At 44.6% G+C, this 25,963-nt stretch overlaps 1 protein-coding gene across 2 annotated transcripts in view; it reads right to left on the bottom strand.

Moving 5' to 3' along the window:
- INPP5D (inositol polyphosphate-5-phosphatase D) overlaps window positions 1–25,963 on the bottom strand; it is a 222,847-nt gene that overhangs the window by 100,200 nt on the left and 96,684 nt on the right. Inside the window, exons 3-4 of one of the 2 annotated variants that reach the window (XM_082251273.1) lie at window positions 12,503–12,650; window positions 6,689–6,851 (exon numbers count right to left, since the gene is read on the bottom strand). In XM_082251273.1, coding sequence (XP_082107399.1) covers window positions 6,689–6,851; window positions 12,503–12,650 — 311 coding nt within the window. The remainder of the gene's footprint in view (window positions 1–6,688; window positions 6,852–12,502; window positions 12,651–25,963) is intronic. The other variant, XM_082251274.1, reaches the window with a different exon arrangement.

The following is a 25,963-nucleotide window of genomic DNA, read 5'->3' as shown; positions in this document are numbered from 1 at the left end:
AGTTCAATAATATACAAACAGTACAGTCTTCCACTTGCAGCTTATCCTAATGAGCTAAATCTATTCCATGTTCCACAGTTACAGAGTCTAAGCTTGGTGCTTCTTTTAGCAGGTTGTGCATAATCATGTGTTGGTCTTAGCTACCACTGGTGTTCCCTGGGGTAAATGGCAGGGTGTACAGTATTTGTTAGGACTAAAGCCCCATACACACGTACCGATCGTCGGCATACAAACGTTCGTCTTTTCTCCCCGGGATGTCGGTGTCTGTTGAAAAGTGCAAAGACTGCCCAAGAATTTTGTCCGCCAACTACAGCCGACTGCAGAAGTGATGTCATGTAATGGTTAACTTTCCCTGTGTTTTTTCTTTTCTGAGCATGCCCAGTCTTGCAAATCTGCGGTCTGTCGGCCGAATTCTGTACTGACTGGCGAACAATCGTCCGTTCTGGTGTCGGCATACAAAAATTTAAATGCTTGCAAGAAAGACTCTTGTCCGCAGAATGTGCACAGACAGCTGTCGGAGGCACCATACTAACACGCGTACAATCGGCAGATCTTTCGTCCGCCGACATTTGTATGCCGACGATCGGTACGTGTGTACGGGCCTTAAGACACAACATTTTTGATGCAGTCCTGTAGAAGCTAACTTTTGTGGCATTTAGCAACTCTCCAATTAAATATTTGCCTTTTTAGTGAATTGCTGACCATTCTTCCTCTTCATTCTTGCTGGGGCAGTTTGGGTATGTTGTTATTGCTTTTGTGACTTTTCCCTTGACAGATGATTTGCAGTTTGTGTTATCAAATGTACCAAATATTTGGCCTCTGAAATGTACCAAATTTTTGGCACTTCTTTTATTGTGAGTGCTATTTGGCAAACAACCAAAATTGATTTATCTTCCCAGTTCACTACATACATTTTATGTAGCATTATCAAATGTAAGATTTTTGTTCATCTTGTCACTTCCTGTATCTTATATTACACAACTACTTTTATGATGCATGAATAAGTTCCATTATCTGTAAGGGTTCATTCATGCTATTGCACCCACCATTTTTTATACATTTATCCCACCCATTTTCAAAGTATAGCATTTATGTGAACAAACCCTTATGGACCCTTGTGAGAAAAAAATCACTAACAGAGCTAGATTCTCCTGGATGGTCACTGTTCAATGTTAGATAGGAACCAGTATGTTCAAATGGTTGTAAAGAAGTTGTACAGGGTTCAGAGTCTGCAGCTGTTATGCACATCTGCCCATTGACATCAATTAGAATATGTGGCTGCATGCGGGTATGCACTGGGGGCTGCGTAAAGCAAGCTCACGCACATGGATTTATTCCCCAAATGCAAACATCCGTACGCATGCTTTACACAACCCCCAGTGCATAGCCGCATACAGCCGCATCTTCTAATTGATGTCTATGGGCGACTGTATGCCCAGCTTCAGGTGTCGGGAAAGAGCTTACACAGGTCCTAGATGCTGTACGGCTCTCTTTTGACTGTATTCATGAGCCCTTATGCTCAGAGAAAAGCTTGTTTAGAGTGGGGATTGTTTATTACTCTACTAAGTGCTTGGCAAACAAACTACTCAACATGGCTGAACCCAAAGTGAATTTCATATTACACAATAAATTAATTAGTACAGTGACAGACTTGGAGGAAATATGCTGCCTTGCCTAATTAGTAAACTACTGCAAGTGGTAATTATCTTTTGTGGGTGACAGTCTAAAGGAAAATAGATTTACTTCAATAGGCTATATTATACAAGATTGCAGAGCAATATTAATGAGGTCCTAAGCCCCTTTCACACTTGTGAGGCTTGTCCTGCGATTTGGGACTGCAAAGTCGCATGACAAGTTGTACTCCATGATTTCTAATGAGCACCTTTCATATCTGTACGAATTAACGCCGCAACTACTTCAAAGTAGTCCCTGCACTACTTTGGGCCGATTTTAATGCGTTTTGAGGTCCACAAGACATAGGTATTGCTTCAAGTCCAGTCAAAATTGCATCAAAATCACAGGAAAATCGTGAGACTTTTAGGTCGCACAAGTGTGAAAGGGGCCTTTGGCTTAATTCACACTTGTACGACTCCAAAGTTGTGCTGACTTCGTATGGGTGTAACTTGGATACAATTTTGGCTTTAAACTAGGGATAATGGACAACTGTTGCACACAAGTTGCATTGTATAACATTGAGGTACGACTTTCATGCAACTTCTGAGGGTTAACATTGAAGTCTATGGCCCTCAAGTTGTATGAAAGTCCGACCAGAACTATTTTGAAGTTGCTCATATATGAATCGGTATCATTAGAAAGCATCGGGAACGACTTGTCATGCAACTTTGATGTCCAAAGTTGCATGACAAGTTGCACAAGTGTGAATGGAGCCTAAAGTAACTGTTTATAATTTAGAGGCCTCACTAAATTGTAAAGACAACATGAGGAAAATTTAGGAAAATATAAAATGTCACTATAAAAATATAAATAAAACTTACCTTAAAATTTTGCTTCAGTGAGAAACGAATTAACACCCTTAGGCCCCGTTCACATTGCCGCGATCCGACTTTGGGGGGCGACCTCCGAGGTCGCGGTGTGAGCAGCGCGCCGCGACCTCGGAGCGGCCGCCACGGACTTCATAACATTGAAGCCTATGGCGGTCGCCTCCGGGTCGCCCCAAAGAAGCTCCGGACCCTTTTTCTAAGTCGGAGCGACTTGTGTCGCTCCTATTAGAAAGGGTCCGCAGCTTCGCCTTAGTGTGAACGCGGACTTATTCCCAATGTTTTCATATTTGACTGTTCGAGGTTCGGGCGAATTCCGAACTTTTTGCTGAAACAGTTCGGAATTCGGCAACCAGGACCGACCAAAATGCAATGGGACAGGAACTGGGCTTTAAAAGACCGTGATTGGACCAGAACCATCAGTAAAAGCCAATTGAGGGGGCAGGAGAATGCTAGGAATTTGATTGGAGTGACTAGGGGGTCCAGAGGCCAATCATTAGTGAATACGCCCCCAGTATATAAGATAGCCCCGCCAAATCTCTACCATTTTAATACAGGGCTGTGGAAGAGAGTGGAAGCAGTTCTGTTACTTCTGCTCTCAAAGTGTCATTTAGCAATTATTAGTGTGAGGAAAGGGCTATCTAGTGTAGTTAGGGTACTATTTTCCACTATAGTTAGATTCAATAATCTAGTTTCTGTAGGGAAAGTGTTAAGTGTAAGGGGACCGTAGTGTAGTGTAGGGTTAACTGACTCTGACTGCTATGGCAGGGTGACAAAACCCTTCCATTTCAGGGTGACCGCTATAGAGAAAAGATTGTTTCTCTTAGAACACTTATAGAACCGGATAGTGACTTTGCCCCTGTCACCCTGCTTTTTGTTGCAGGCGTTTATAGGGCTTTTTTGAGGACATGTTTGGAGTCAGGCATGACATCTGAACTTCTGTGTAGAGGTATATATACACACACACATGTATGTATATATACACATACACATATATAGGTGTGAAAGTAGCAGAACACTATGCTTGCGCTAATGAAATAATTAACACCCATATGGCTTCTCTGCTATAACACCTATATATGTGTATGTGTATAAATACATATAAGTGTGTGTGTATATATACCCCTATACAGAATTTCAGATGTTTTGCCTGCCTCCAAAGACCCCCAAAAAATGCCCAAAAAAAACGCCTGCTGCAAAAACACACCTGGGCTTTTTTGTAGCTGGCGTTTTTTTGGGCATTTTTTGGGCATCTTTGGAGGCAGGCATAACATCTGTACTTCTGTGTAGGGGTATATATACACACACACATGTATGTATATATACACATACACATATATAGGTGTGAAAGTAGCAGAAACCTATGCTTGCGCTAATGAAATAATTAACATCCATATGGCTTCTCTGCTATAACACCTATATATGTGTATGTGTATAAATACATATAAGTGTGTGTGTATATATACCCCTATACAGAAGTTCAGATGTTATGCCTGCCTCCAAAGACCCCCAAAAAATGCCCAAAAAAACCGCCTGCAACAACACACCTGGGAGTTTTTTTGGCGCAGGCGTTTTTTTGGGCATTTTTTTGGGGGTCTTTGGAGGCAGGCAAAACATCTGAAATTCTGTATAGGGGTATATATACACACACACTTATATAACCCCTCCCTATCCAATAAAATTAATCCCTTCACTGCCAGTGTCATTTTTACAGTAACAGTGCATATATATAGCACTGATTACTGCAGTAATGTCACTGGTAACCCCAAAAGTGTCAAAAATGTCAGTCAAGGGTCCGATCTGTCCGCCGCAATGTCGCAGTCCCGCAAAAAAAAAAAACGCAGATCGCCGCCATTACTCGTTAAAAAAAAAAAACACCAAAAATGACAGAAATCTTTCCCTTAGTTAGTAAACGCAATAACTTTTGCGCAAACCAATCAAAATATGCTTATTGTGATTTTTTTTTACCAAACATAGGTAGCAGAAAACAAATTGGCCAAAAATTTTAAAAAATTTTGATTTTTACATTTTTTTGGGGGGGAATTTCATATAAAAAAAATGTTAAAAATATTGTTATTTTTTCAAAATAAACGCTCTTTTTTTGTTTATAGCGCAAAAAGTAAAAATCGCACAGGTGATCAAATACCACCAAAAGAAAGCTCTGTTTGTGGGAAAAAAGGACGTAAATTTCGTTTGGGTATGGTGTCGCACGACCGCGCAATTGTCAGTTAAATTCGCACAGCGCCGAATTGCAAAAAGTGGCCTGGACGTAAGACAGCAAAATCCTCCGGTGGTAAAAAGGATAATTGGCTCTCTATCAAAAATGACAATTTTTAAGAACTTTTTTTGTGTGATTAATAGTCCCTGGGGCATGACCTAGAACCCTAGGCACTTTTTAGGGGCATTTATTGGGTTTTAGGGCTTCAAAATTGTGTTTTTTGATTACCGAAGTTCGGGTCCCATTGATTTCAATGGGGTTCTGAAATCCGGGCCGAACTTTCGGGAAGTTCAGGTGTTCTGGTCGAACCGAACTTTTGAAAAGTTTGATCATCCCTAGTGTGTAGGATAGTGTACAGAGGCCAGTAGTGTGTAGAGTAGTGTACAGAGGTTAGTAATGCGTAGGGTAGTATACAGAGGCCAGTATTGTGTAGGGTAGTGTATTGAAGTGAGCAGTGTGTAGTGTATGTACAGAGGTCAGTAGTGTGTAGGTAGTGTACAGAGGTCCATAATGCGTAGGGTAGTGTACAGCGGCCAGCAGTGTGTAGAGTAGTGTACAGAGGTTAGTAATGCGTAGGGTAGTGTACAGAGGTCAGTAGTGTGTAGAGTAGTGTACAGAGGTCAGTAGTGTGTAGGGTAGTGTACAGAGGTCAGTAATATGTAGGGTAGTGTACAGAGGTCAGTATTATGTGGCGCTATGTACAGAAATCAGTAGTATATAGGGCAGTGCATAGAACAGTGTACAGAGATCTGTAGGGTGTATTGCAGTATACAGAGGTAAGTAGAATATAGGACAGTGTACAGAGATCTGTAAGATGTATTGTAGCATACGGAGGTCAGTAGTTTATAAGGCAGTATGCAGAGGTCAGTAGTAGATAGCGCAGTGTACAGAGGTCAGTAATATGAAGGGCAGAATAAAGGAATCAGCAGTTTCCAGGGCAAATTACAGGAGTCAGTATGGCAGAGGACAGGGCTAGTATGAAAAAGTACTGGGGTCAGTAGGGAAGTGGATGGGCCCAAGAGGTCAGTTGATGGTGTCAGTAGGGCAGAGGATGGGGTGTGTAGTGCAGAGGACACTGTCAGTAGGGCAGTGGATGGTGTCAGTTAGTAGGGCAGTGCACGATGTCAATAGAGCAGTGGATGGTGTCAGAAGAACAGTGGACGATGTCAGTTTATTAGTGCAGAGGATAGGTTCAGTAGGACAGAGGATAGGGTCAATAAGGTAGTGGACAGTGTCAGTAGAGCAGGGGAGAGTGTCAGTAGGGCAGAGGATGGTGTCAGTAGAGCAGTGGATGGTGTTAGTAGGGCAGAGGACGAGGTCAGTAGGGTAGTGGACAGTGTCATTAGGGCAGTGGATGGTGTCAGTGGAGTAGTAAATGATGTAAGTAGGGCACTGGGCAGTGTAAATAGGGCAGTGAACAGTGTCAGTAGGGCAGTAGACAGTGTCAGTGAGTAGAACAGTGGGCGTTGTCAGTAGGGCATGGATGGTGTCAGTTACTAGGGCAGAGGATGGGTTCAGTAGGGCAGTGAAAGGTGTCGGTGGGGCAGTAGATGGTGTCAGTAGAGCAGAGGATGGGATCTGTCAGAAGGGCAGTGGGCAGTGTCAGTGGATGGTCAGTATGGCAGCTTGACTAATTGTGTACCTCCCACTGGAAATACTAACACTTTGATACATTTTACATAACTCAGGCCCTATGTACTTTAACCACACCAAAAATATTCTATTTACGTGAAGAGCTAATAATGGGAGAAAGGCAGAGTATATTGGATTTTGGGTAGCGCCTGTAGTGAGAGCAGATACATTGAACCAAGTGTGAAGGCAAGTACCGGTAGCATGTACATTGATAAAGCAGGAATCAATAATAAACTGGCCCCAATAGTGGGTGATTGTCCAATATAGGCCCAGCATGAGAAATTACTATAAAGAGGTGCTTCTAGATGATAAGCAGTACACACAAAATATCTAGAGTTACCTTCGAGTGTCGATGTCTTGTAGTCTTTGTACAAATGTTTCAGAAATGAACAGCAGACTGTTCCCAACATAATTTTTTTCTGTGACCAAAGAGCATTCCTTTACTTCTGATGATAGCAATGTTGGGGTAAAATTCCTAGGTGGCACATTTGGGGGAGGAGGGTCTGTGAAGACATGCCGTATCAATAAATACAATGAATAACCTAATAATCTTTGTATTTTCAAACATAGGTTGCCAAAAGACAAGGTGTGAGTAAAGGATTTTAATAACAACACTTTGTGTTGGTCTATCACACAAAATCCAAATTAAATACATTTACTTTTTTGATTGTAACACAAGGGCGTATCTACAGGGGTTGCAATTGCAACTGGGCCCTATGCTCCAGGGGGCATGTGCAGCTCCCCTGTACACCTAGATAGGAGGGGTGGCAGGGGCAGCATGTAGAGAAATCACTGTCCTCCTTTTTCCTCCTGTAGCTGCAGGAGGAAAATTTAGGTAATTGGTTCCACTGTATGCTGTCCCACCACTCCCCCTATAGAGTTCACTTATGTTCTGCTCTCTCTGGGCCCCTGTGTGCTCCCCTACCGTGTGACATAAAAATTTCAACACCCAACAATTTATTCTCTAGGGCCTCTGCTTAAAAAAAAAAAAAAAAATATATATATATATACACAGTGGGTACGGAAAGTATTCAGCCCCCCTTAAATTTTTCACTCTTTGTTATATTGCAGCCATTTGCTAAAATCATTTAAGTTCATTCTTCTTCCTCATGAATGTACACATAGCACCCCATACTGACAGAAAAACACAGAATTGTTGACATTGTTGCAGATTTATTAAAAAAGAAAAACTGAAATATCACATGGTCCTAAGTATTCAGACCCTTTGCTGTGACACTCATATATTTAACTCAGGTGCTTCCCATTTCTTCTGATCATCCTTGAGATGGTTCTATACCTTCATTTGAGTCCAGCTGTGTTTGATTATACTGATTGGACTTGATTAGGAAAGCCACACACCTGTCTATATAAGACCTTCCAGATCACAATGCATGTCAGAGCAAATGAGAATCATGAGGTCAAAGGAACTGCCTGAAGAGCTCAGAGACAGAATTGTGGCATAACCGTGAAACGCACCACCCCCACCGTGAAACATGGTGGTGGAGACATCATGTTGTGGTGATGCTTTTCTTCAGCAGGGACAGGGAAGCTAGTCAGAGTTGATGGGAAGATGGATAGAGCCAAATACAGGGCAATCTTAAAGAAAAACCTGGGGAGGTGGCAGGAGCCGGGAGGACTGAGGAGGACTCTAGAAGGCGCTGCCACCCTGGGCAACTGAAGCCACGAGCTGCCGCTGGTCGGGTGTGACATGGCGGCGGGGAGGGAGCCATTGTGAGCATGGACTGACAGAGCCCAGCTGGGATTGACGACTGGATCGGAACTGACAGAGGAAGAGATCGGCTGGAGGAGAGCGGGGCACAGCCAGGTAAGGAGGATGGGGGGCATACCGGCCCATGTGTCCACCTGATGGAGAGAACCCTCCGGGAGAGGGGCTGGGGAGAGCCTGGGATGCGTGCTCAGGATCGGGATGGGGTATGTTCTGAGCTGGTAGAAGCGAAGTCCTATATATATATATATATACGCACAGTGAGGGAAAAAAGTATTTAATACCCTGCTGATTTTGTGCGTTTGCCCACTGACAAAGAAATGATCAGTCTATAATTTTAATGGTAGATATATTTTAACATTAAGAGACAGAATAACAACAAAAATATCCAGAAAAACGCATTAAAAATTTATAAATTTATTTACATTTTAATGAGTGAATTAAGTATTTGATCAGCAAGATTTCTGGCTCCCAGGTGTCTTCTATACAGGTAATGAGCTGAAATTAGTGCTCTTCCAAAGGGAGTGCTTCTAATCTCAGCTTGTTACCTTACCTGTATAAAAGACACCTGTCCACAGAAGCAATCAATTAATTAATCAGACTCCAATCTCTCCACCATGGCGAGAGAGGGTGACAACAGTTGGTGCGATAAAACACAAAATAAATTCAATCTCCCTCAGTCTGGGGCTCCATGCAAGATCTCACCTCGTGGATTTTCAATGATCATGAGAACGGTGAGGAATCAGCCAAGAACTACACGGGAGAATATTGTCAATGATCTCAAGGCAGCTGGAATCATAGTCACCAAGAAAACGATTGGTAACACACAGTTAACAGAAGTGTTTTCCTCTGCTAAACCTTTCATCCAATTTTTAAATTGCTGCATTTGTAAATTTCAAAAGCCAGAGTAAAGAAATATAAAAAATATTTTTTTATATAATTTATTTTGTATAAGGCCCCTTTCACACATGCTGTTTGTCCGTTTTTCATCCATCTGTTGACGGATGAAAATCGGACATCAATGCATCTCTATGGAGAAACAGATGTAAATGGATGATCATCATATTACATTAGTTTACATTCACATCCGTTATCATTTGTTTTTTGAAACTGAACAAAGCTCTATTTTTCTTCCGTTAAAAAAAAGATCGGATGAAAAACGACAAATGGTCAGTTTTTCTTCCATTTTTGCATTGGTAGCGAATGTTAAAAAAACTGATGAGCACTGATTTTTCATCAGTGCTCATCAGTTTTTTTTACATTCACTGATGACCACTGATGAAAAACTGATAAGCACTGATTAAAAACCAATAAGCACTGATGAAAAACAGATAAGCACTGATGAAAAACTGATGAGCACTGATGAAAAACTGATAAGCACTGATGAAAAACTGATGAGCACTGATGAGAAACGGATAAGCACTGATAAAAAAACAGATAAGCACTGATGAAAAACTGATAAGCACTGATGAAAAACGGATGAGCACTGATTGAAAACTGATAAGCACTGATGTAAAACTGATGACCACTGATGAAAAACCGATAATCACTGATAAAAAACTGATAAGCACTGATTGAAAACTGATAAGCGCTAATGAAAAGCTGATGAGCACTGATGAAAAACTGATGACCACCGATGAAAAACTGATTACCACCGATGAAAAACTGATTACCACCAATGAAAAACTGATAAACACTGATTGAAAACTGATAAGCACTGATGAAAAACTGATGACCACTGATGAAAAACTGATGAGCACTGATGAAAAACTGATGAGCACTGATGAAAAAATTGATGAGCACTGATGAAAAACTGATGAACACTGATGGAAAACTGATGAGCACTAATGAAAAAACTGATGAGCACTGATGAAAAACTGATAAGCACTGATGAAAAACTGATGGCCACTGATGAAAAACTGATGACCACTGATAAAAAACTGATGAGCACTGATGAAAAACTGATGACCACTGATGAAAAACTGATGACCACTGATAAAAAACTGATGAGCACTGATGAAAAACTGATGACCACTGATAAAAAACTGATGAGCACTGATGAAAAAATTGATGAGCACTGATAAAAAACTGATAAGCACTGATGAAAAACTGATGGCCACTGATGAAAAACTGATGACCACTGATAAAAAACTGATAAGCACTGATGAAAAACTCATGAGCACTGAATACTTCATCCATTTTAACGTGACTGAACTGATGAAATGAACGGTCCGCATGTGTGAAAAAAAGCCTTAAGGCCCTTTCACACGGGCGTTCCGCATGTCCGTATATCATCCTATTTTTTTGCGGATGATATACGGCGTAATGTAAGTCAATGGCATTGCGGATGTCAGTGGATGACCATCCGCTGACATCCGATTTTATTCCTTTCAGTTCTGTTGCAATTTTTTGGAACGGAACAGAACCCTATTTTTCTTCCGTTTAAAAAACGGAACGGATGCAAAATCGGATGTCAGCGGTGTCATCCGCTGACATCCGCAATCCCCATAGACTTACATTATGTCCGCATATCATCCGCAAACGGATGGGATGATATGCGGACATACGGACCGGATGACACAAGTGTCATCCGCTCCGTGAAACAAAAAAAGTGCCGGAGCAGATCGCAATGCGGTCCGCTCCATGTGAAAGAGCCTTATTCTCCTTTAAGGGCGGTGGCAGGGGGTGTGGCATATGCCTACATACTTTTGCTAATAGGTGTCCTTCATTCCCATATTAAAAAGTTGGGAGGTATGCTATAGCAGTAAAACCCTTTTTAGAGAGTGTAGAAAGTAGCCTACAATTTCACCTGCTGGCTGAAATTGTAACATAACATAATCATGAGAAATATTTCATATTTATCTAACTAACAAAAATAAAAATGTTCTTTTGTAGTCCTGAGCAAAAAGAAAAAAAGGTAATATATACAAAAAGGCAATAAATTCATTTTAAAGCGATATTAAAGTCTTGTTTTCTTTTTTAAAATAGCAAGCATGTTGTACTTACCTGCTCTGTACAGTGGTTTTTCACAGAGAAGCCCAGACCCCCCTCTTGGGGTCCAACGTTGGTGTTCCTGGCTCCTCCTTACAGCTTGCTGTGGGGACACCCTAGCAGTCAGGCTCCTGTCCATTCACACATGGAGCCGTGTCTCCACCCTGCCCCCTCTGTCTGATTTGCTTATTAGCTATGATTGACAGCAGTGGTAGCCAATGACTCCCGCTGTTGCAAAAGCCAATTACTTGTGCGAGTCCCCAGAGAGGCAAGGCTTTCGTGGACATCGCTGAATCGAGAGGGGGCTCAGGTAAGTGTTGGTGGGGGGTGAGGGGGTGGTTGGGGGGGCTGCATGCATGAAGGTAAAAAAAAACCTTGTGCAATAACAACCACTTTAAGTCACCCTACATAAAAACATTATCTGCAAAGAAAGATCATTTTAGATCTTCTCCATCAATAACTGGCTTAAGCATGGAGTGCCGTTAACATTCGTGGCTGAGAAATATACAAAAGACCAAAATATTTTTTGAACAGGTCGTACACTTGAACAACAGAAAGTGTGGAATAGTTCCATGCACAGCCAATAAAATATTGGTAAACATTGTAATATTAACAGGATATTGTTGCTTCAAGTGGACCAGCTGCACTTTAATGGGCTGAGTTACTAAAACTGGAGAGTGCATAATCTGGTCGAGCTGTGCATGGGAGCCAATCAGCTTCTAACTTCAGCTTAGGTGTGCACACAGGGCGTGCCAGTTGTGCCTGGGCACACCTTAATCACCCTGTGTGGTGCAGATTCCTAAGATCAACCTATTATGGGATGTATATGTGTATGTGGATTGGCTGCTAAGGGGGGTTGTCCCACAGTGTATATCTCTTTGTGCCTGTGTTTGAATAAACAGTTCTTATCCTGGAAGGTTCCAAGTTCCAAAACTTTTACAAGCTAAGTTGTTGGCTAGCTTTGTATGGGGGCGGCTGGAAAAATCTGATATCTATGTTCACCACTGGGAGGAAGCCGTATACTGACGGAAGTCCACCCCTATGGAGCAGCGGATGTCAGTGGTGAGTGACATGTCTGCTGACACCCGCTGCTATCCAATCCGATCCTGCCTGTGAAATCCAGACAAATGGAAACCCTATTTTCCATCCGTCTGGAGGATGGGATGAAAACAGACAGGCGGTCCGTTTTCACCTGATCTCCCAGAGAGTAGAGCGGGGATCTGACAGGTTCATCTCTGCACAGTGAGCTGAGACGGACCTGTCATCCGCCTGCTTAGCGAGAATGGACGGATCTATCCCCGCTGAGCAAAATGGAGTCCGCTGGGCAAAAAGCCCATGTGAAAGGACCCTAATGGATATCCATTAGGTCTCAAGTCTTCTTTTGCTACTAATTCATTAAGAGATGGGAAAAGAAAATAAAGAAAAGTAAAATCATACCCTGATCTTCATCAGGCTCTTCAGGTCCCTCTTCCTCACGCTGTATAGGGTTCCGTAGGTTAGTGACCAGTCCAACATTCTCTTTCCGGTAAAAGTCAATCAGCTCCTGTAGGTTTACAAACAAGCGCATGGGGACACCTTCTGATGCCTGCGTACAAATCATATACATTTTTACTTTGCAAGTATTACACTTGTAAAGAACATGTAAAGAACAATACTATAATACTAGGCTAAAAAAAATACAAGCTTTCAGCACAATCACTACACAAATAATAATGAACTAAAAGGATTTTAGTTATAAAAGTTATAAAAAAAATAGCTTTTGGCAAGATTACAAAAAATAAAAGGAAACAAATGCAACTATTACATTTCAGGATTGGTAGGCTTCAATATATTCAATTCTTCAGTCTAGATATATTTTAACAACCCAGACAGCAATACATTGGTACAATTAGAGCTCAACTGAAGTCTCGCATTTTTTTTTTTTATCTCTTTGTAGTCCTGTACCCTTAAAATATATTTTCCTCTTAGTAAAAAAATGCTGCTTCGCAGTGCAGTGGTCTGTGCTGGCAGAGCTGATTAGCAGTCATACCCCTTGATAAGGGGGTGTATTGCAGAGGAGGCGAGTGGGTGGGTCTGATCCTACCCTGCTCTCTACTGAACTTCACAGTCATACTGAGACACCATGCACAGCTGCTGTAACAGGAAAGAGAAAGCAAGACTAGAAAAATGACAGTTAGCACAATATGTATCTGACTGCATAACTATTTCTGTGAATTCAGCCAGGCTTTAAATTAATTAAAAACACAAAAGCATAATCTTGTCCTAAATAATAATAAAAGCAGATATGTTAGTGTACCTGAAATCCAGGGCCTGCTTTTAAATGTAAAAACAGAGTTGTCCCTACAGAAGTCAATGGAAACTCTACAAATGCACTTGCTAACATTGCTGGCCAGTTACAGAGTTAAAGTGATATTTAACCCAAAAACAAAAATGTAATCTATTGCAGCTTACCAATTCTTAGATGTGGCTGCATTGGTTTTCTTTTTTGGGTTTTATTTCTTTTTTTTCGCCTGTTGATATGGCCAGTAATGGGCCATACACACTATAAGATTTTCTGAAGACTTTTTCCTTGAGATTTATCAAAACCATATAATATGAGGTCAAACCTAAACACTTTCTATTTGTATGCAATCGGGCAGGCCCTTGCACTACATAGAAAAGGTAAATCTGAAGGAAAAAGTCTTCAGAAAATCTTATAGTGTGTATGGCCCTTTAGTCTATTTTATTTTTCAATTTCCAATAGACCAAGCTGTGCAGTAAAAGTGGCAGTTATGGCTCATGGTCAGGAGAGTATGGCTCATGGTGGTAAAATAGGCAGTTGAGTTGCGGTTTTACTGCCCCCCGACCACCCATCCTAAATTAACATGGTAGCTAGTATTAATGGCACGACCGCGTCAAGTTGATAATTGATACCCCCCGTCAAGTTCGGTGACCAGTACTACTGCTAAAACCTATTCAAGTGAATAGAACAGCTAACTAAACATTAGGCTTGTGTTTATGGCACAGTATTCCCATTCAAAAATCCTTTTTGGCCACTCCTGTATTCCTCTCTGAAATGCGGTCCACTGTGTATTACGGAGACTGCCGCCAGTGTAAACAAGCCCTTAGAAGATTGAGAAAAACCATATAATGCTGACAGGGGTTCTTACAATGATCAGCTTTTATTCAGCTTCATGTAAAACCTTTATCTCAAAAGGAAAAAAAACTGTTGCTGAAACTGCTTAAAACTTTTAGCTGGGTTTCAGCTTAAATTTGGTAATCAAGTCCATCTAAAGGCCCGTACACACGATCAGATCGTCCGTTTTTTGTGGCATGCTAGTCTGATGTGGAAAGTGAAGAGGTTATTTTCATATGAATTTTCCCGTACGACAGAATTCTACTTCAGAAGTGATGTCATGTGTTCGATTGCTTTGTATATGTTCTTTGGTCTCTGAGCATGCCTAGTCTTGCTCTTAAGATTTTTTTCCGTCAAAATCTGTACTAATGAGACGAAAATCGGACGTTGTTTTGACGGACGACAAAAATTATATAGCCTGCACATCATGATTTTGTCAGCCGAAAAGTCGGAGTTGGCTGTCGAAAGCACCATTCTAACAATCCGAAAATTGGCAGATCGGTCGTCGGATAAATTTTCCCTACAGATTTTCTTATCATGTGTACGGGCCATTAATCTGCTAGTGCATTCAACACTACCTTCTCCCCAGACTGATAAGGCTGCTGTCCAAACGTGGCTCTGGTGCTCCTCAAACAAGAGTGGAGACACCCTAATGCCCAGTACACACGATCCGAAAATCGGGCGACGTTCCATCCATTATTTTTCGTATTCTAGCAGCTCTCAATAATATTCGCTAACGGGAGAGGTTACTCACGATACGAATTTTCTCGGACGATAATTCTTAGCTTCCGGTATGCGTAACCACGCTGTAGCGTGTGAGGGGAAAATGATGTCTACTGCTCATGCGCTGTCTACTGCTCACCATTTTTTTCGGACGAACAACATACTGATAATACGATTATCGTACGATGTGTTATAATACGATCAAAATTTTTATGCTTGCACGACCGGATAATATCGGGTGAACTGTCGTGATCGCCTCTCGTAAGCTGTGTACTAACGATCCGATTATCGTCCGATCCTTTCACAAGCGTTAATTTTCGTCCGATTTTCGGATCGTGTGTACGGGCCATTAGACCGGAAGTGTGCTGCTGGCTAGATTAACAGATAAAATTAACAAAATGATAAATAGCCTAAAAAAATGCAGCCACCACATGTAGGGATTGATAAAATGCATTATATTAAAGTATAGCTAAAGGCAAAACTTTTATTTTTTTTAGTTTTGGATGGAGTAGATAGAGATAGATTAGAACGCCTGACAGGTTTTTATTGCTGTCTGTGCCCCCATTGAGGAGATTCAACCTCTCTATTTTTGCTGTTTACCGTTATCATTAAAAGTGAGAGTAAAAGAAAATCCCACATTTTGGGTTGTCACCAGAAACGTAACAGCAGGGCCATCTTACTGAATGGACACGCTGGGTAGTTTGCCCGGGGGCCCCACCTGCCCAGCGACCCAGCCCCAGCCAAGCATTAGTCCCGTGTGCATCCCGCCACCAAACTTAGTAGGTGGCAAGCGCCTGTTGGCCCTGCGCTGTCAGGCCACTTGGGCCATGAAGGGGGAGCCCACAACTGCAGGAATGCCTGCCCGCCTCCACGGGAACAGGTACACACAGGACAGTCGAGTCTGACTCCCATCCGTGTGCGTGTTCACCAGACCCAGGCGCCGAACTTGGAAGCTGTCATTTGGTTTGCAGTGCTGTACCAATCAATATCGCCTTATCGACAATTTGCATTTTTATTCTTGTGGGGGATTGTGTAGGCAGAGCCCCAGTGCACTGCATTGCCCGGGGCCCTTTAATGCTCTTAAGATGGCACTTGGTAATAGAGAAGAAATCTCCTAATAGGGACACTAGTGCTGGTGACCTGGGGGTCCCAAGGAATTCCCTTAACCACTCCGGAAAATTTACCCCCCTTCATGACCAAGCCAATTTTTGCGATACAACACTGTGTTACTTTAACTGACAATTGCGTGGTCGTGCGACGCTGTACCCAAAGAAAATGTATGCCTTTTTTTTCCACACATAGAGCTTTCTTTTGATGGTATTTGATCACCTCTGCTGTTTTATTTTTTGTGCTGTAAACAAAAAAAAAAAAAAGACAGACAATTTTGAAAAAAACACAGTATTTTTTACTTTCTGTTATAAAACATATCCAATAAAAATTGAAAAAAATCTAATTTCCTTATCAGTTTAGGACAATTATGTATTCTGCTACATATTTTTGGTAAAAAAAAAATTCCATTAAGTGTATATTGAATGGTATGCGCAAAAGTTATAGCATATACAAACTATGGTAGATTTTTATTTTTTTACTAGTATTTGCGGAGATCAGCAACTTATAGCAGAACTGCAATATTGCAGCGGACATCTGGACACTAACTGACACTTTTTGGGGACCAGTGACACTAATACAGTGATAGAAAATATACACTGTCACAGTACTAATGACACTGGCTGGGAAGGGGTTACCTTCAGGGGTTAACTGTGTTTTACTACAGTGTGGGAGGTGGGAGGTGCTTTTACTAGTAGAAGACATAGATCCTACTGACCTACTCCCTGCTTTGCAGAGACACAGAATCCATGCCTTCCCTCCTGTCAGAATGGCGATCTGCCTTGTTTAACCACTTAAGCCCCGGAAGATTTTACCCCCATTCCGACCAGGGGGTATTTTGCGATTCGACACTGCGTGACTTTAACGGAGAATTGCGCGGTCGTGCGACGCTGTACCTAAACGAATTTGGCGTCCTTTTTTTCCCACAAACAGAGCTTTCTTTTGGCGGTATTTGATCACCTGTGCGATTTTTTGATCACGCGCTATAAACAAAAAAGGCAGACTGCCATTCTGTCTCTATGCAGGATGATCAGCTGGTGCTGGCAGACTCTGAGTCCACGGCCCTGCAACAACAGGGGGGGGCGAGGGGGTGGTCCACTCCGGGTGCCACACATTGGGGGGTGCCAGGGAGCACCAAGGTGACACCAGGGCCGGCTGCCGCTCACTGGCACAGCAGAGCGGAGCAAGAGGCAGTGAGTCTAAAGCAAAATGGGACAGAGAGAATCATCACCAGCCCTGAATAAACAGCGGGCGCTGCCGGAGTTAACTTTCTAAGTTAATGAGCAGGTGATTGGTTGCTAGGACCCCCTAGCAAGCAATTACCTGCTGTTAACTAGCAAAGTTAACTCTGGCAGTTCCTGCTGTTTATTCAGCATTGGTGCTGATTCTCCCTGTCCCGTTCTGCTTAAAGCCCCGTACAGACGCAACGATTATCGGCCGACCAGTCGTCAGTCTTTTGTCCAGAGTGCGTGTCCGTTGGTTGTAATGTGCCTAGACTGAACACAAATTTTCTTGCCCGACAAAATTCTACTTCAGAAGCGATGTCATGTGTTGGTTTGCTTTCTTTGTGTTCTTTCTTCTCTGAGCATGCCCAGACTTGCTCATAAGATTTTTCCCTGTCGAAATCTGAACTGACTGCACGAAAATCGGCCGTTGTGTTGACGGCCAACAAAAATTTTATAGCCTGCACACCAGATTATTTTCGGCCGAAAAGTCGGAGTCGGTTGTCAGAAGCATCATACTAACAAGCCGAAAATCGGCAGATCGGTCGTCGGATGAAAATTCCCTGCCGGTTTTCGACGCGTGTGTACAAGGCTTTAGACTCACTACCTCCTGCTCCGCTCTCCTACTAATAAGGTAGGAAGGGGGAGGGGGGGCTGGGGCTTTTGCTGTGTAATGTAAATAGTTCCTGGGGGGGCCTGTACAATGTAAATGGTTCTTTCAGGGGGGGGGGGGGGGAACGGCTGTATATATAATCTAAAGGGTTCCACGGGGAGGGGGGGAGGCTGTATGATGTAAATGGTTCATTGAAAGGGGGGGGTGGCTGTATATATAATCTAAAGGGTTCCATGGGGGGGCTGTATAATTTAAATGGTTCACAGGGGTGCTGTATAATCTAAAGGGTTTCATGGGGAGGGAGGCTGTGTAATGTAAAGGGGTCCAGAGGTACGGGGCTGTGTAATGTGAAGGGGTCCAGAGGTACTGGGGCTGTGTAATGTAAATGGTTGAAGAGACAAGGACTCACTGCTCCAGGTGGTGTGATTGCCTGATGACTCACACAGGTGCATGCCCCGGCTTGCCTCCGTGAAAACTTGATAAAGGAAAAGGAATTGGCAGCACTCCAGGTTGAGTCAAAATCCAGATTTATTAACTGGACATCCAAATTATGACAATCGTGACAAGGTAGACGCGTTTCACACACTGACTGTGTGCTTAATCATTACCCTGATGATTAAGCACACAGACAGTGTGTGAAAAGCGTCTACCTTGTCACGATTGTCATAATTTGGATGTCCAGTCAATAAATCTGGATTTTGACTCAACCTGGAGTGCTGCAAATTCCTTTTCCTTTATAATGTAAATGGTTCATTGGGGGGGCCTGTATAATCTAAAGGGTTCCATGGGGAGGTTGTATATTGTAAAGGGTTCCCTGGGAGGGGGGATGTATATTGTAAAGGGTTCCCTGGGAGAAGGGATGTATATTGTAAAGGGTTCCCTGGGAGGGGGGCTCTATATTGTAAAGGATTCCCTGGGAGAGGGGCTGTATATTGTAAAGGATTCCCTGGGAGGGGGGCTGTATATTGTAAAGAGTTCCATGGTGGGGGGGAGGGCTGTATAATGTAAAGGGTTCCATGGGGGGGGCTGTATGAATGTAAAAGGTTCCATGGGGGGACTGTATGAATGTAAAGGGTTCCATGGGGAGGGCTGTATGAATGTAAAGGGTTCCATGGGGGGGCTGTATGAATGTAAAGGGTTCCATGGGGGGCTGTATAATTTAAAGGGGCGCATATTGGGGGCTGTGTAATGTAAAGGGGCCGATGGGGGGCTGTGTAATGTAAAGGGGCCCACGGGGGGCTGTGTAATGTAAAGGGGCCCACGGGGGGGCTGTGTAATGTAAAGGGGCCCACAGGGGCTGTGTAATGTAAAGGGACCCCTGGGGGGCTGTGTAATGTAAAAGGGTTCAGAGGTATGGGGGGAGCTGTGTAATGTAAAGGGGTCCAGAGGTGTGTGGGGGAGGGGGGCTGTATAATGTAAAGGGGCCCAGAGGTGTGTGGGGAGCTGTGTAATGTAAAGGGGTCCAGAGGTGTGTGGGGGAGCTGTGTAATGTAAAGAGGTCCAGAGTTGTGAGGGGGAGCTGTGTAATATAAAGGGGTCCAGAGCTGTGAGGGGAGAGCTGTGTAATGTAAAGGGGTCCAGAGGTGTTTGGGGGGCTGTGTAAAAAGGGTCAAGAGTGGTGGGGGGCTGTGTAATGTAAAGGGGTCAATCGGTGTGGGGGGGGCTGTGTAATGTGAAGGAGTCAAGAGGTACGGGGGCTGTGTAATGTGAAGGGGTCCAGAGATACGGGAGCTGTGTAATGTAAAGGGGTCCAGAGATACGGGAGCTGTGTAATGTAAAGGGGTCCAGAGGTACGGGGGCTGTGTAATGTGAAGGGGTCCAGAGGTACGGGAGTTGTGTAATGTAAAGGGGTCCAGAGGTACAGGGCTGTGTAATGTGAAGGGGTCCAGAAGTACGGGAGCTGTGTAATGTAAAGGGGTCCAGAGCTACAGGGGCTATGTATCGTACAGGGGTCCAGAGTTACAGGGGTTGTGTAATGTAAAGGGGTCCAGAGGTACAGGGGCTGTGTATCGTACAGGGGTCCAGAGTTACAGGGGTTGTGTAATGTACAGGGGTCCAGAGGTACAGGGGTTGTGTTTCGTACAGGGGTCCAGAGTTACAGGGGTTGTGTATCGTACAGGGGTCCAGAGTTACAGGGGTTGTGTAATTTAAAGAGGGTCTTCCAGTTATAGCTGCAGTCCTATAGATTTCTATTAGATTGCAAATTTTTTTCTGTATTTTCTGAAAGCCCACCAAAAGTCCCACATGCTGCATCTTTGGTGCACTTTCAGAAAACAGGAAAATCATTTTTTTTGGGGGGGGTGGAGTGACACCATGTTTTACTGCACCAGATGACACCAATCCTAGTGATGCCACTGGCAGTTACATGTACTTCTGTCTGGTGGTGCCTCAGCTCAGTCGGCGCCGTTTTTGCAGAGGAGGATAAGGAGGGGGGGGGGCCTGGCCGTTGGGGGGGGGGGAGCAGAGGGAGGAGGATTCTTTCAGGTTTCGGGCTGCAGTGTGTGGAGGCCCTACTTGTGATGTCACTTGATGACACGTCGATGTGTGGTACGTCGCCTGCCTGCCTGGGGGGGGGGGGGATGCCAGATATAGGATCCACCCCGGATGCCAAATGTTCTAGTTACACCCCTGTCCACAGTACCTGCCAATAGGCTCCCGCGGTGTGTAATCACAGCGGGAGCAAACCGCCGGCATGCGCGCCCCCTACCCAGAAATGTCGGATCACATTTATATACTGTATGTGATCCGGCCAAGAGGTGCCACCCTGTAGCAGTAAAACTGTAAAGTAAGTGGTACATTTGCAGGGATTTCCTCTCACTTCCTGTTTGGCTATGGGACAGGAAATAAAGGGAAATTTCCGCAATGGGACAGAGATAAAGAAAAGTCTGAAAAGATAGACGAAGAAAAATACTCTATCCAAAATGAAAAATACAATTTTGCCTATAGTTTTATATCTATAGTTTTTATCTTTGGGTTTAATACTGCTTAAAGAGATTGTGCGCACTAATGTGATATGCTTCATTTTCGGTAGTATCTTTATATATTTATTTATATATGAACTGTAAAGCCCCGTACACACGTACCGATGGTCGGCTTACAAATGTTCCTCTTTTCTCCCCGGGATGTCGGTGTCTGCTGAAAAGTGCAAAGACAGCACAAGGACAGCACAAGAATTTTGTCCGCCGACTGCAGAAGTGATGTCATGTAATGGTTAACTTTCCCTGTGTTTTCTATTTTCTGAGCATGCCCAGTCTTGCAAATCTGCGGTCTGTCGGCCGAATTGTGTACTGACAGGCGAACAATCGTCCGTTCTGGTGTCGGCATACAAATATTTTCATGTTTGCACGAAAGACTTTTGTCCGCGGATTGTGCGCAGACATCTGTCGGAGGCACCATACTAACACGCGTACAATCGGCAGATCCTTCGTCCACCGACGTTTGTATGCCGACGATCGGTACGTGTGTACGGGCCTTTACTCACCCTTTACCACAATAATCTCACATCTACTACTGTTGAACCTCCATCTCTCTCATCACATATCTTTCAAAAGAAAACAATGAGGTTTCACATTGTGCCAGGCACCGGACAATGTAAGTAGATATGACTGTGTGGGTGTTAAATGACAGCTTGTAAGAGGCAATGTGGTTACAAAGACTGTTAGCAAAAGGATATGAAATAGGTTTCCTTAAAGCGGAGTTCCACCCAAAAGTGGAACTGAACTTCCGCTCATTTGTTTCCTCCCCCCCTCCGGTACCACAGTTGGCACCTTTCAGGAAGGGGGGGGGGGGGAGGGTGTAACGGGTACCTGGAACGCGGTGCCGTCCACAGGAAGTTCTGTCCTCCTTCTCCTTCCCCCGCCACCGAGCCTTTGAGAATGTGCAGGGCACTTCCCTTAGAAAGAAGGCGGCGGCAGCACCCGGCAGCCGATCCGAAAATCGGCTGGGGTGCTGACATTGCAGGCTCTCTGGACATGTAAGTGTCTATATATTAAAAGTCAGCAGCTACAGTATTTGTAACTGTTGACTTTTAATTTTTTTTTTCACCAGGTGGAACTCCTCTTTAACCGCTTCTGGTCCGGAAGGTTTTACCTCCTTAATGACCAGGCCATTTTTTGCGATCTGGCATTGCATTACTTTAACTGACAATTGTGCGGTCGTGTACCCAAATAAAATTGATGTCCTTTTTTCCCTTACAATTAGAGCTTTCTTTTGATGGTATTTGATCACCTCTCCGGATTATTATTATTATTATTATTATTATTTTTTTCGTTATAAACAAAAAAAGAGCAACAATTAAAAAAAAAAAAAAAAAAAAAAAAAACAATGTTTTACTTTCTGCTATAAAACATATCCAATAAAAAAATGTAAAAATCTAATTTCTTCATAAATTTAGGCCAATATGTATTCTGTAAAAAAAAAAAAAAAAAAAAAATCCCAATAGGCGCATATTGATTGGTTTGCACAAAAGTTATAGCATCTACAAACTATGGGGTATTTTTATAGAATTTTTTCATTTTTTTACATTTTTTTTTACTAGTAATGGTGGCAATCAGCGACTTATAGTGCTTTTTTCAGTGCTACTTTTCTTTTACCTTTCCAAAATAACAAATTGAATCATTCAGAGTAGCCTTTCTCAACCGGGGTTCTGTGGAACCCTAGGGTTCCTCCAGAGGTTGCTAGGGATTTCTTAAGCAGTGAGCAATTTTACCTCTCAGATAAGTTCCCACTCACACCAGTGTTTTTTTTAGCTTCCTGCAAGAGGGAGGTTCTTCAGCCAACTGACCACATATTTAAGAAGCATTCTTCCCACTGACCATCACACTAACATACATTGAGCTATAGATATAATAATTATTAGCGCATTTCCTGTGATTGAAGGCCATTTCCGGTATTTGGAACGATACTTCCAATTGACCAATATGGGAGGTGTTCTCTCTCTCTCTATATATACTCTGCAATATCAGATGCCCCTCATGACATCATTGATGATGAAACGTGTACGGTGGAGTCACAGCAGGTGCCGTCATCGGGCACCAAGATGTAGCAGCCATCTTGTTGGTTGGAAACAATATATGGGTATCTTTAATATGCTGGTTTTATCTATTTTAATGTGAGAGCGTTACTTTGAATAAATGTTGATGTCACGGACCCTACTTCCCCCCCCTTCTTTTCCTCTCTTCTGCACCCCCAGTACTTTACTATCTTCCCCAGCATGGGATTCTTCTCTCCCCCCTGGCTGCTCACTCCTTTGCCTGCCCCCCCCCCACTGTGCTGTCCTCCTCCCCTCCCCAGCAAGGTGCCTGAATGTCTGCTTCTCCGCCTTCATGCTCACTGTGGACAATGAACACATTCCTTGTGTGGGCTCGAGTAGAGGGGGGCGGGGCTGGTTGCTGGGGAAACTGGACGCCTGGCAGGGAGTTGCCTGGCCCACCTGCTGGGACACAAGTCCTAAGATATTTAGCTAAGTGAGAGTCTCTCGGGGGTTGTTCATCTCTGCTGTTTGGAAGACTGTGTGTCTCTGAGCTGCGGCCAGGGAACACAGAATCCCCTATTGGTTCCTGCGGGCCTCTTCAAACCTGCCTGACAACCTGGATTTTGGATTTACCCTGTCCCTTCCTACAACCTGGATTTTGGATACATCCTGTACCTGCCTGCTGGTGAGTGGATTAACACTGGGCCTACCAGAACTCTGCCTGAACTTTGTCACCTCATTGTTTGCCCTGCTCCGTGTGTGGCCCAATCCCTCGCTGGCCAGGACTTTGCCCATTCTATTGGGAGCCCCTGTTATGGACTACCCCTGTTATCTGGAACTCTGTCCTACCCAAGTTGGGTCTGACCCTGGACACCTTTGTTTGGCCCTTTCTTTGTGAACATACCCGCTACCGTTCAATAAAAGGCTTTGTTGGCACTCCTGCTCTCCATGTGCGTTCTGTCTTACCTACACTTCCGTCACACTGGTTGGCAGCGGCGGGATCAGAACGCTGAAGAGGATGGAGAGCAGCCCCCTCACACTGGACCCAACGCGGGGTGGGGAGTACAGGAATTGGACTGTGGCAAGTTTGCAAGAAAAGGCTCAGGAGTTAAGCCTTACCTACAGGGGCCTGTCCAAAGAAGAGCTGGTCACCGCCATTGAGGAAGCCGGCCTTCAGAGAACTGAAAGCTTGAATGCTCCGCCGTCAGAGAATGAACAGAGTGCATCCACCGTTTCAAGTCCCAGGAGCCCGTGGATCACATGGTACGAAGAGGAGATGGCTATCCTGGGGCCCGGGGCCACCTTGGATGACAAGCGGGAGGCTATCCGAAGGGCTCATGAGCGAGAAACCATGAGAGGCCTCAGGGGATATGACCCTCTCCCCAGCCCACGAGTCGGTGGGCCTGATCGGCCAAGGGTGACTCGTAAAGACTTCAAGCCATTTTGTGAAGCTACAGGGGATGTGGAAGGGTTCTTCCAGGACTTCGAACACTTATGTCAGCTGCTGGAGGTGCCCCGTGGAGACTGGGTACGCCACCTAGTGGGCCTGCTGGAAGGGGGTGCGGCTGCTGCCTACCGGACAATGAACGCACAGTGGAATCGAGATTACAGTAGGATCAAACAGACTATACTAGAACACTACGCGGTAACTTCAGAAACCCACCGGATCAAATTCCGGGACCTCTCCTGTCATTCTGAGCCCTCCTTCAAGATGTATGCGCACAAAATCTCGCTGGCCTGCAGACGCTGGCTGGAGGGGGAGCAGGCCTTTACTATTGAACAAGTTGTCCAGGCCTTTCTAAAGGAACAATTCTTTGCCAAATGCCCAGCAGAGGTGCGGGAGTGGGTGAAGGAGAGGGACCCTGGCACCCTTGAACGGGCGGCTGCACTGGCAGACGAGGCCCTTGCCATTAAACCCCATTGGAAAAGACTGGTAGTCGAGCCGCCCAAAGCCCAGAACACAGGCAGACCACTTCCCAGCAACCCCCTGCCACTCCTCCAGCGCCCTGTCGCCCCAACACCATCCACAGCCCCTTCCTACCGACCTCGTACTTCTGGGCCATTTCTGGACCGCCGGTGCTATGGGTGCAACCAGCCCGGGCATCTTCAGGCCAGCTGCCCTCAGTACCGTCGCACCACGTCTGCCAGCCACAGTCGCCCAGTCAACTACCTAGAGTTGACCCCAGAGGAAGAACCACTACCCCCACCTCCCAGTGACTGGCTGACCCCCACTGTTGCCAATCCTCCTAGGGGAGTCTACGGTGTTCATCCCCTTGTCCCATCCTACCCAGAGCAGAGGCAGAGCCACCTGCAGGAGGTCCTGATTGATGGAGAGAAAACTACGGGATTTCGGGACACTGGGGCCTTCCTCACCATTGCTGATCCCCGCGTGGTAAAACCAGAAGCCATCAAGCCAGGCCCCGGGTTCTTTATTGAAATGGCAGGTGGTACTACGAAACACATCCCCAAGGCGTCGGTTCGCCTTGACTATGGGTTTGGGGAAAAGCGCTGCCAAATTGGAATCATGGCTGGACTACCTGCGGACATTCTGCTTGGAAATGATTTAGGAGAGCTACAGTGTCAATACGTCGGAGCTGTGACCAGGAGCCAAGCCAGCCACGGCCTGCCTGCCGAGAAAACCCAACGGGACTCCCCTTCTGCCCTGGATCCGGTGAGTGTTACCAACCCTGACCAGAATACCACCCTGACCTGGGACCGTGAGAAATTTAAACAGGAACTAGACTCTGACCCCACATTGAGCAAATTCCGGTGCTATAGGTGTAACCAACCTGGGCATCTTCAGGCCAGCTGCCCTCAGAACCGTCGCACCACATCCGCCAGCCACAGTCGCCCAGTCAACTACCCAGAGTTGGCCCCAGCGGAAGGACCTCTACCCCAGCCTCCCAGTGACTGGCTGACCACCATGGCGCCCAATCCTCCTCAGGGAGTCTACAGTGTTTATCCCCTTGTCCCACCATACCCGGCAGCAGGACCTTCAGTAGGTGAGCCTATTACCACAAGTGCCTCCAAGGAGACCTGCCGAGGTCCCCCTGTCGGCACTTGTAAAATAAAAGGGGGAGGGGTTGTCACGGACCCTACTTCCCCCCCCTTCTTTTCCTCTCTTCTGCACCCCCAGTACTTTACT

This window comes from Pelophylax lessonae, assembly GCF_965119305.1.
Source record: "Pelophylax lessonae genome assembly, chromosome: 3".
In the NCBI taxonomy this organism is placed as follows: domain Eukaryota; kingdom Metazoa; phylum Chordata; class Amphibia; order Anura; family Ranidae; genus Pelophylax; species Pelophylax lessonae.
This window is presented reverse-complemented; position numbering and strand designations above follow the sequence as displayed.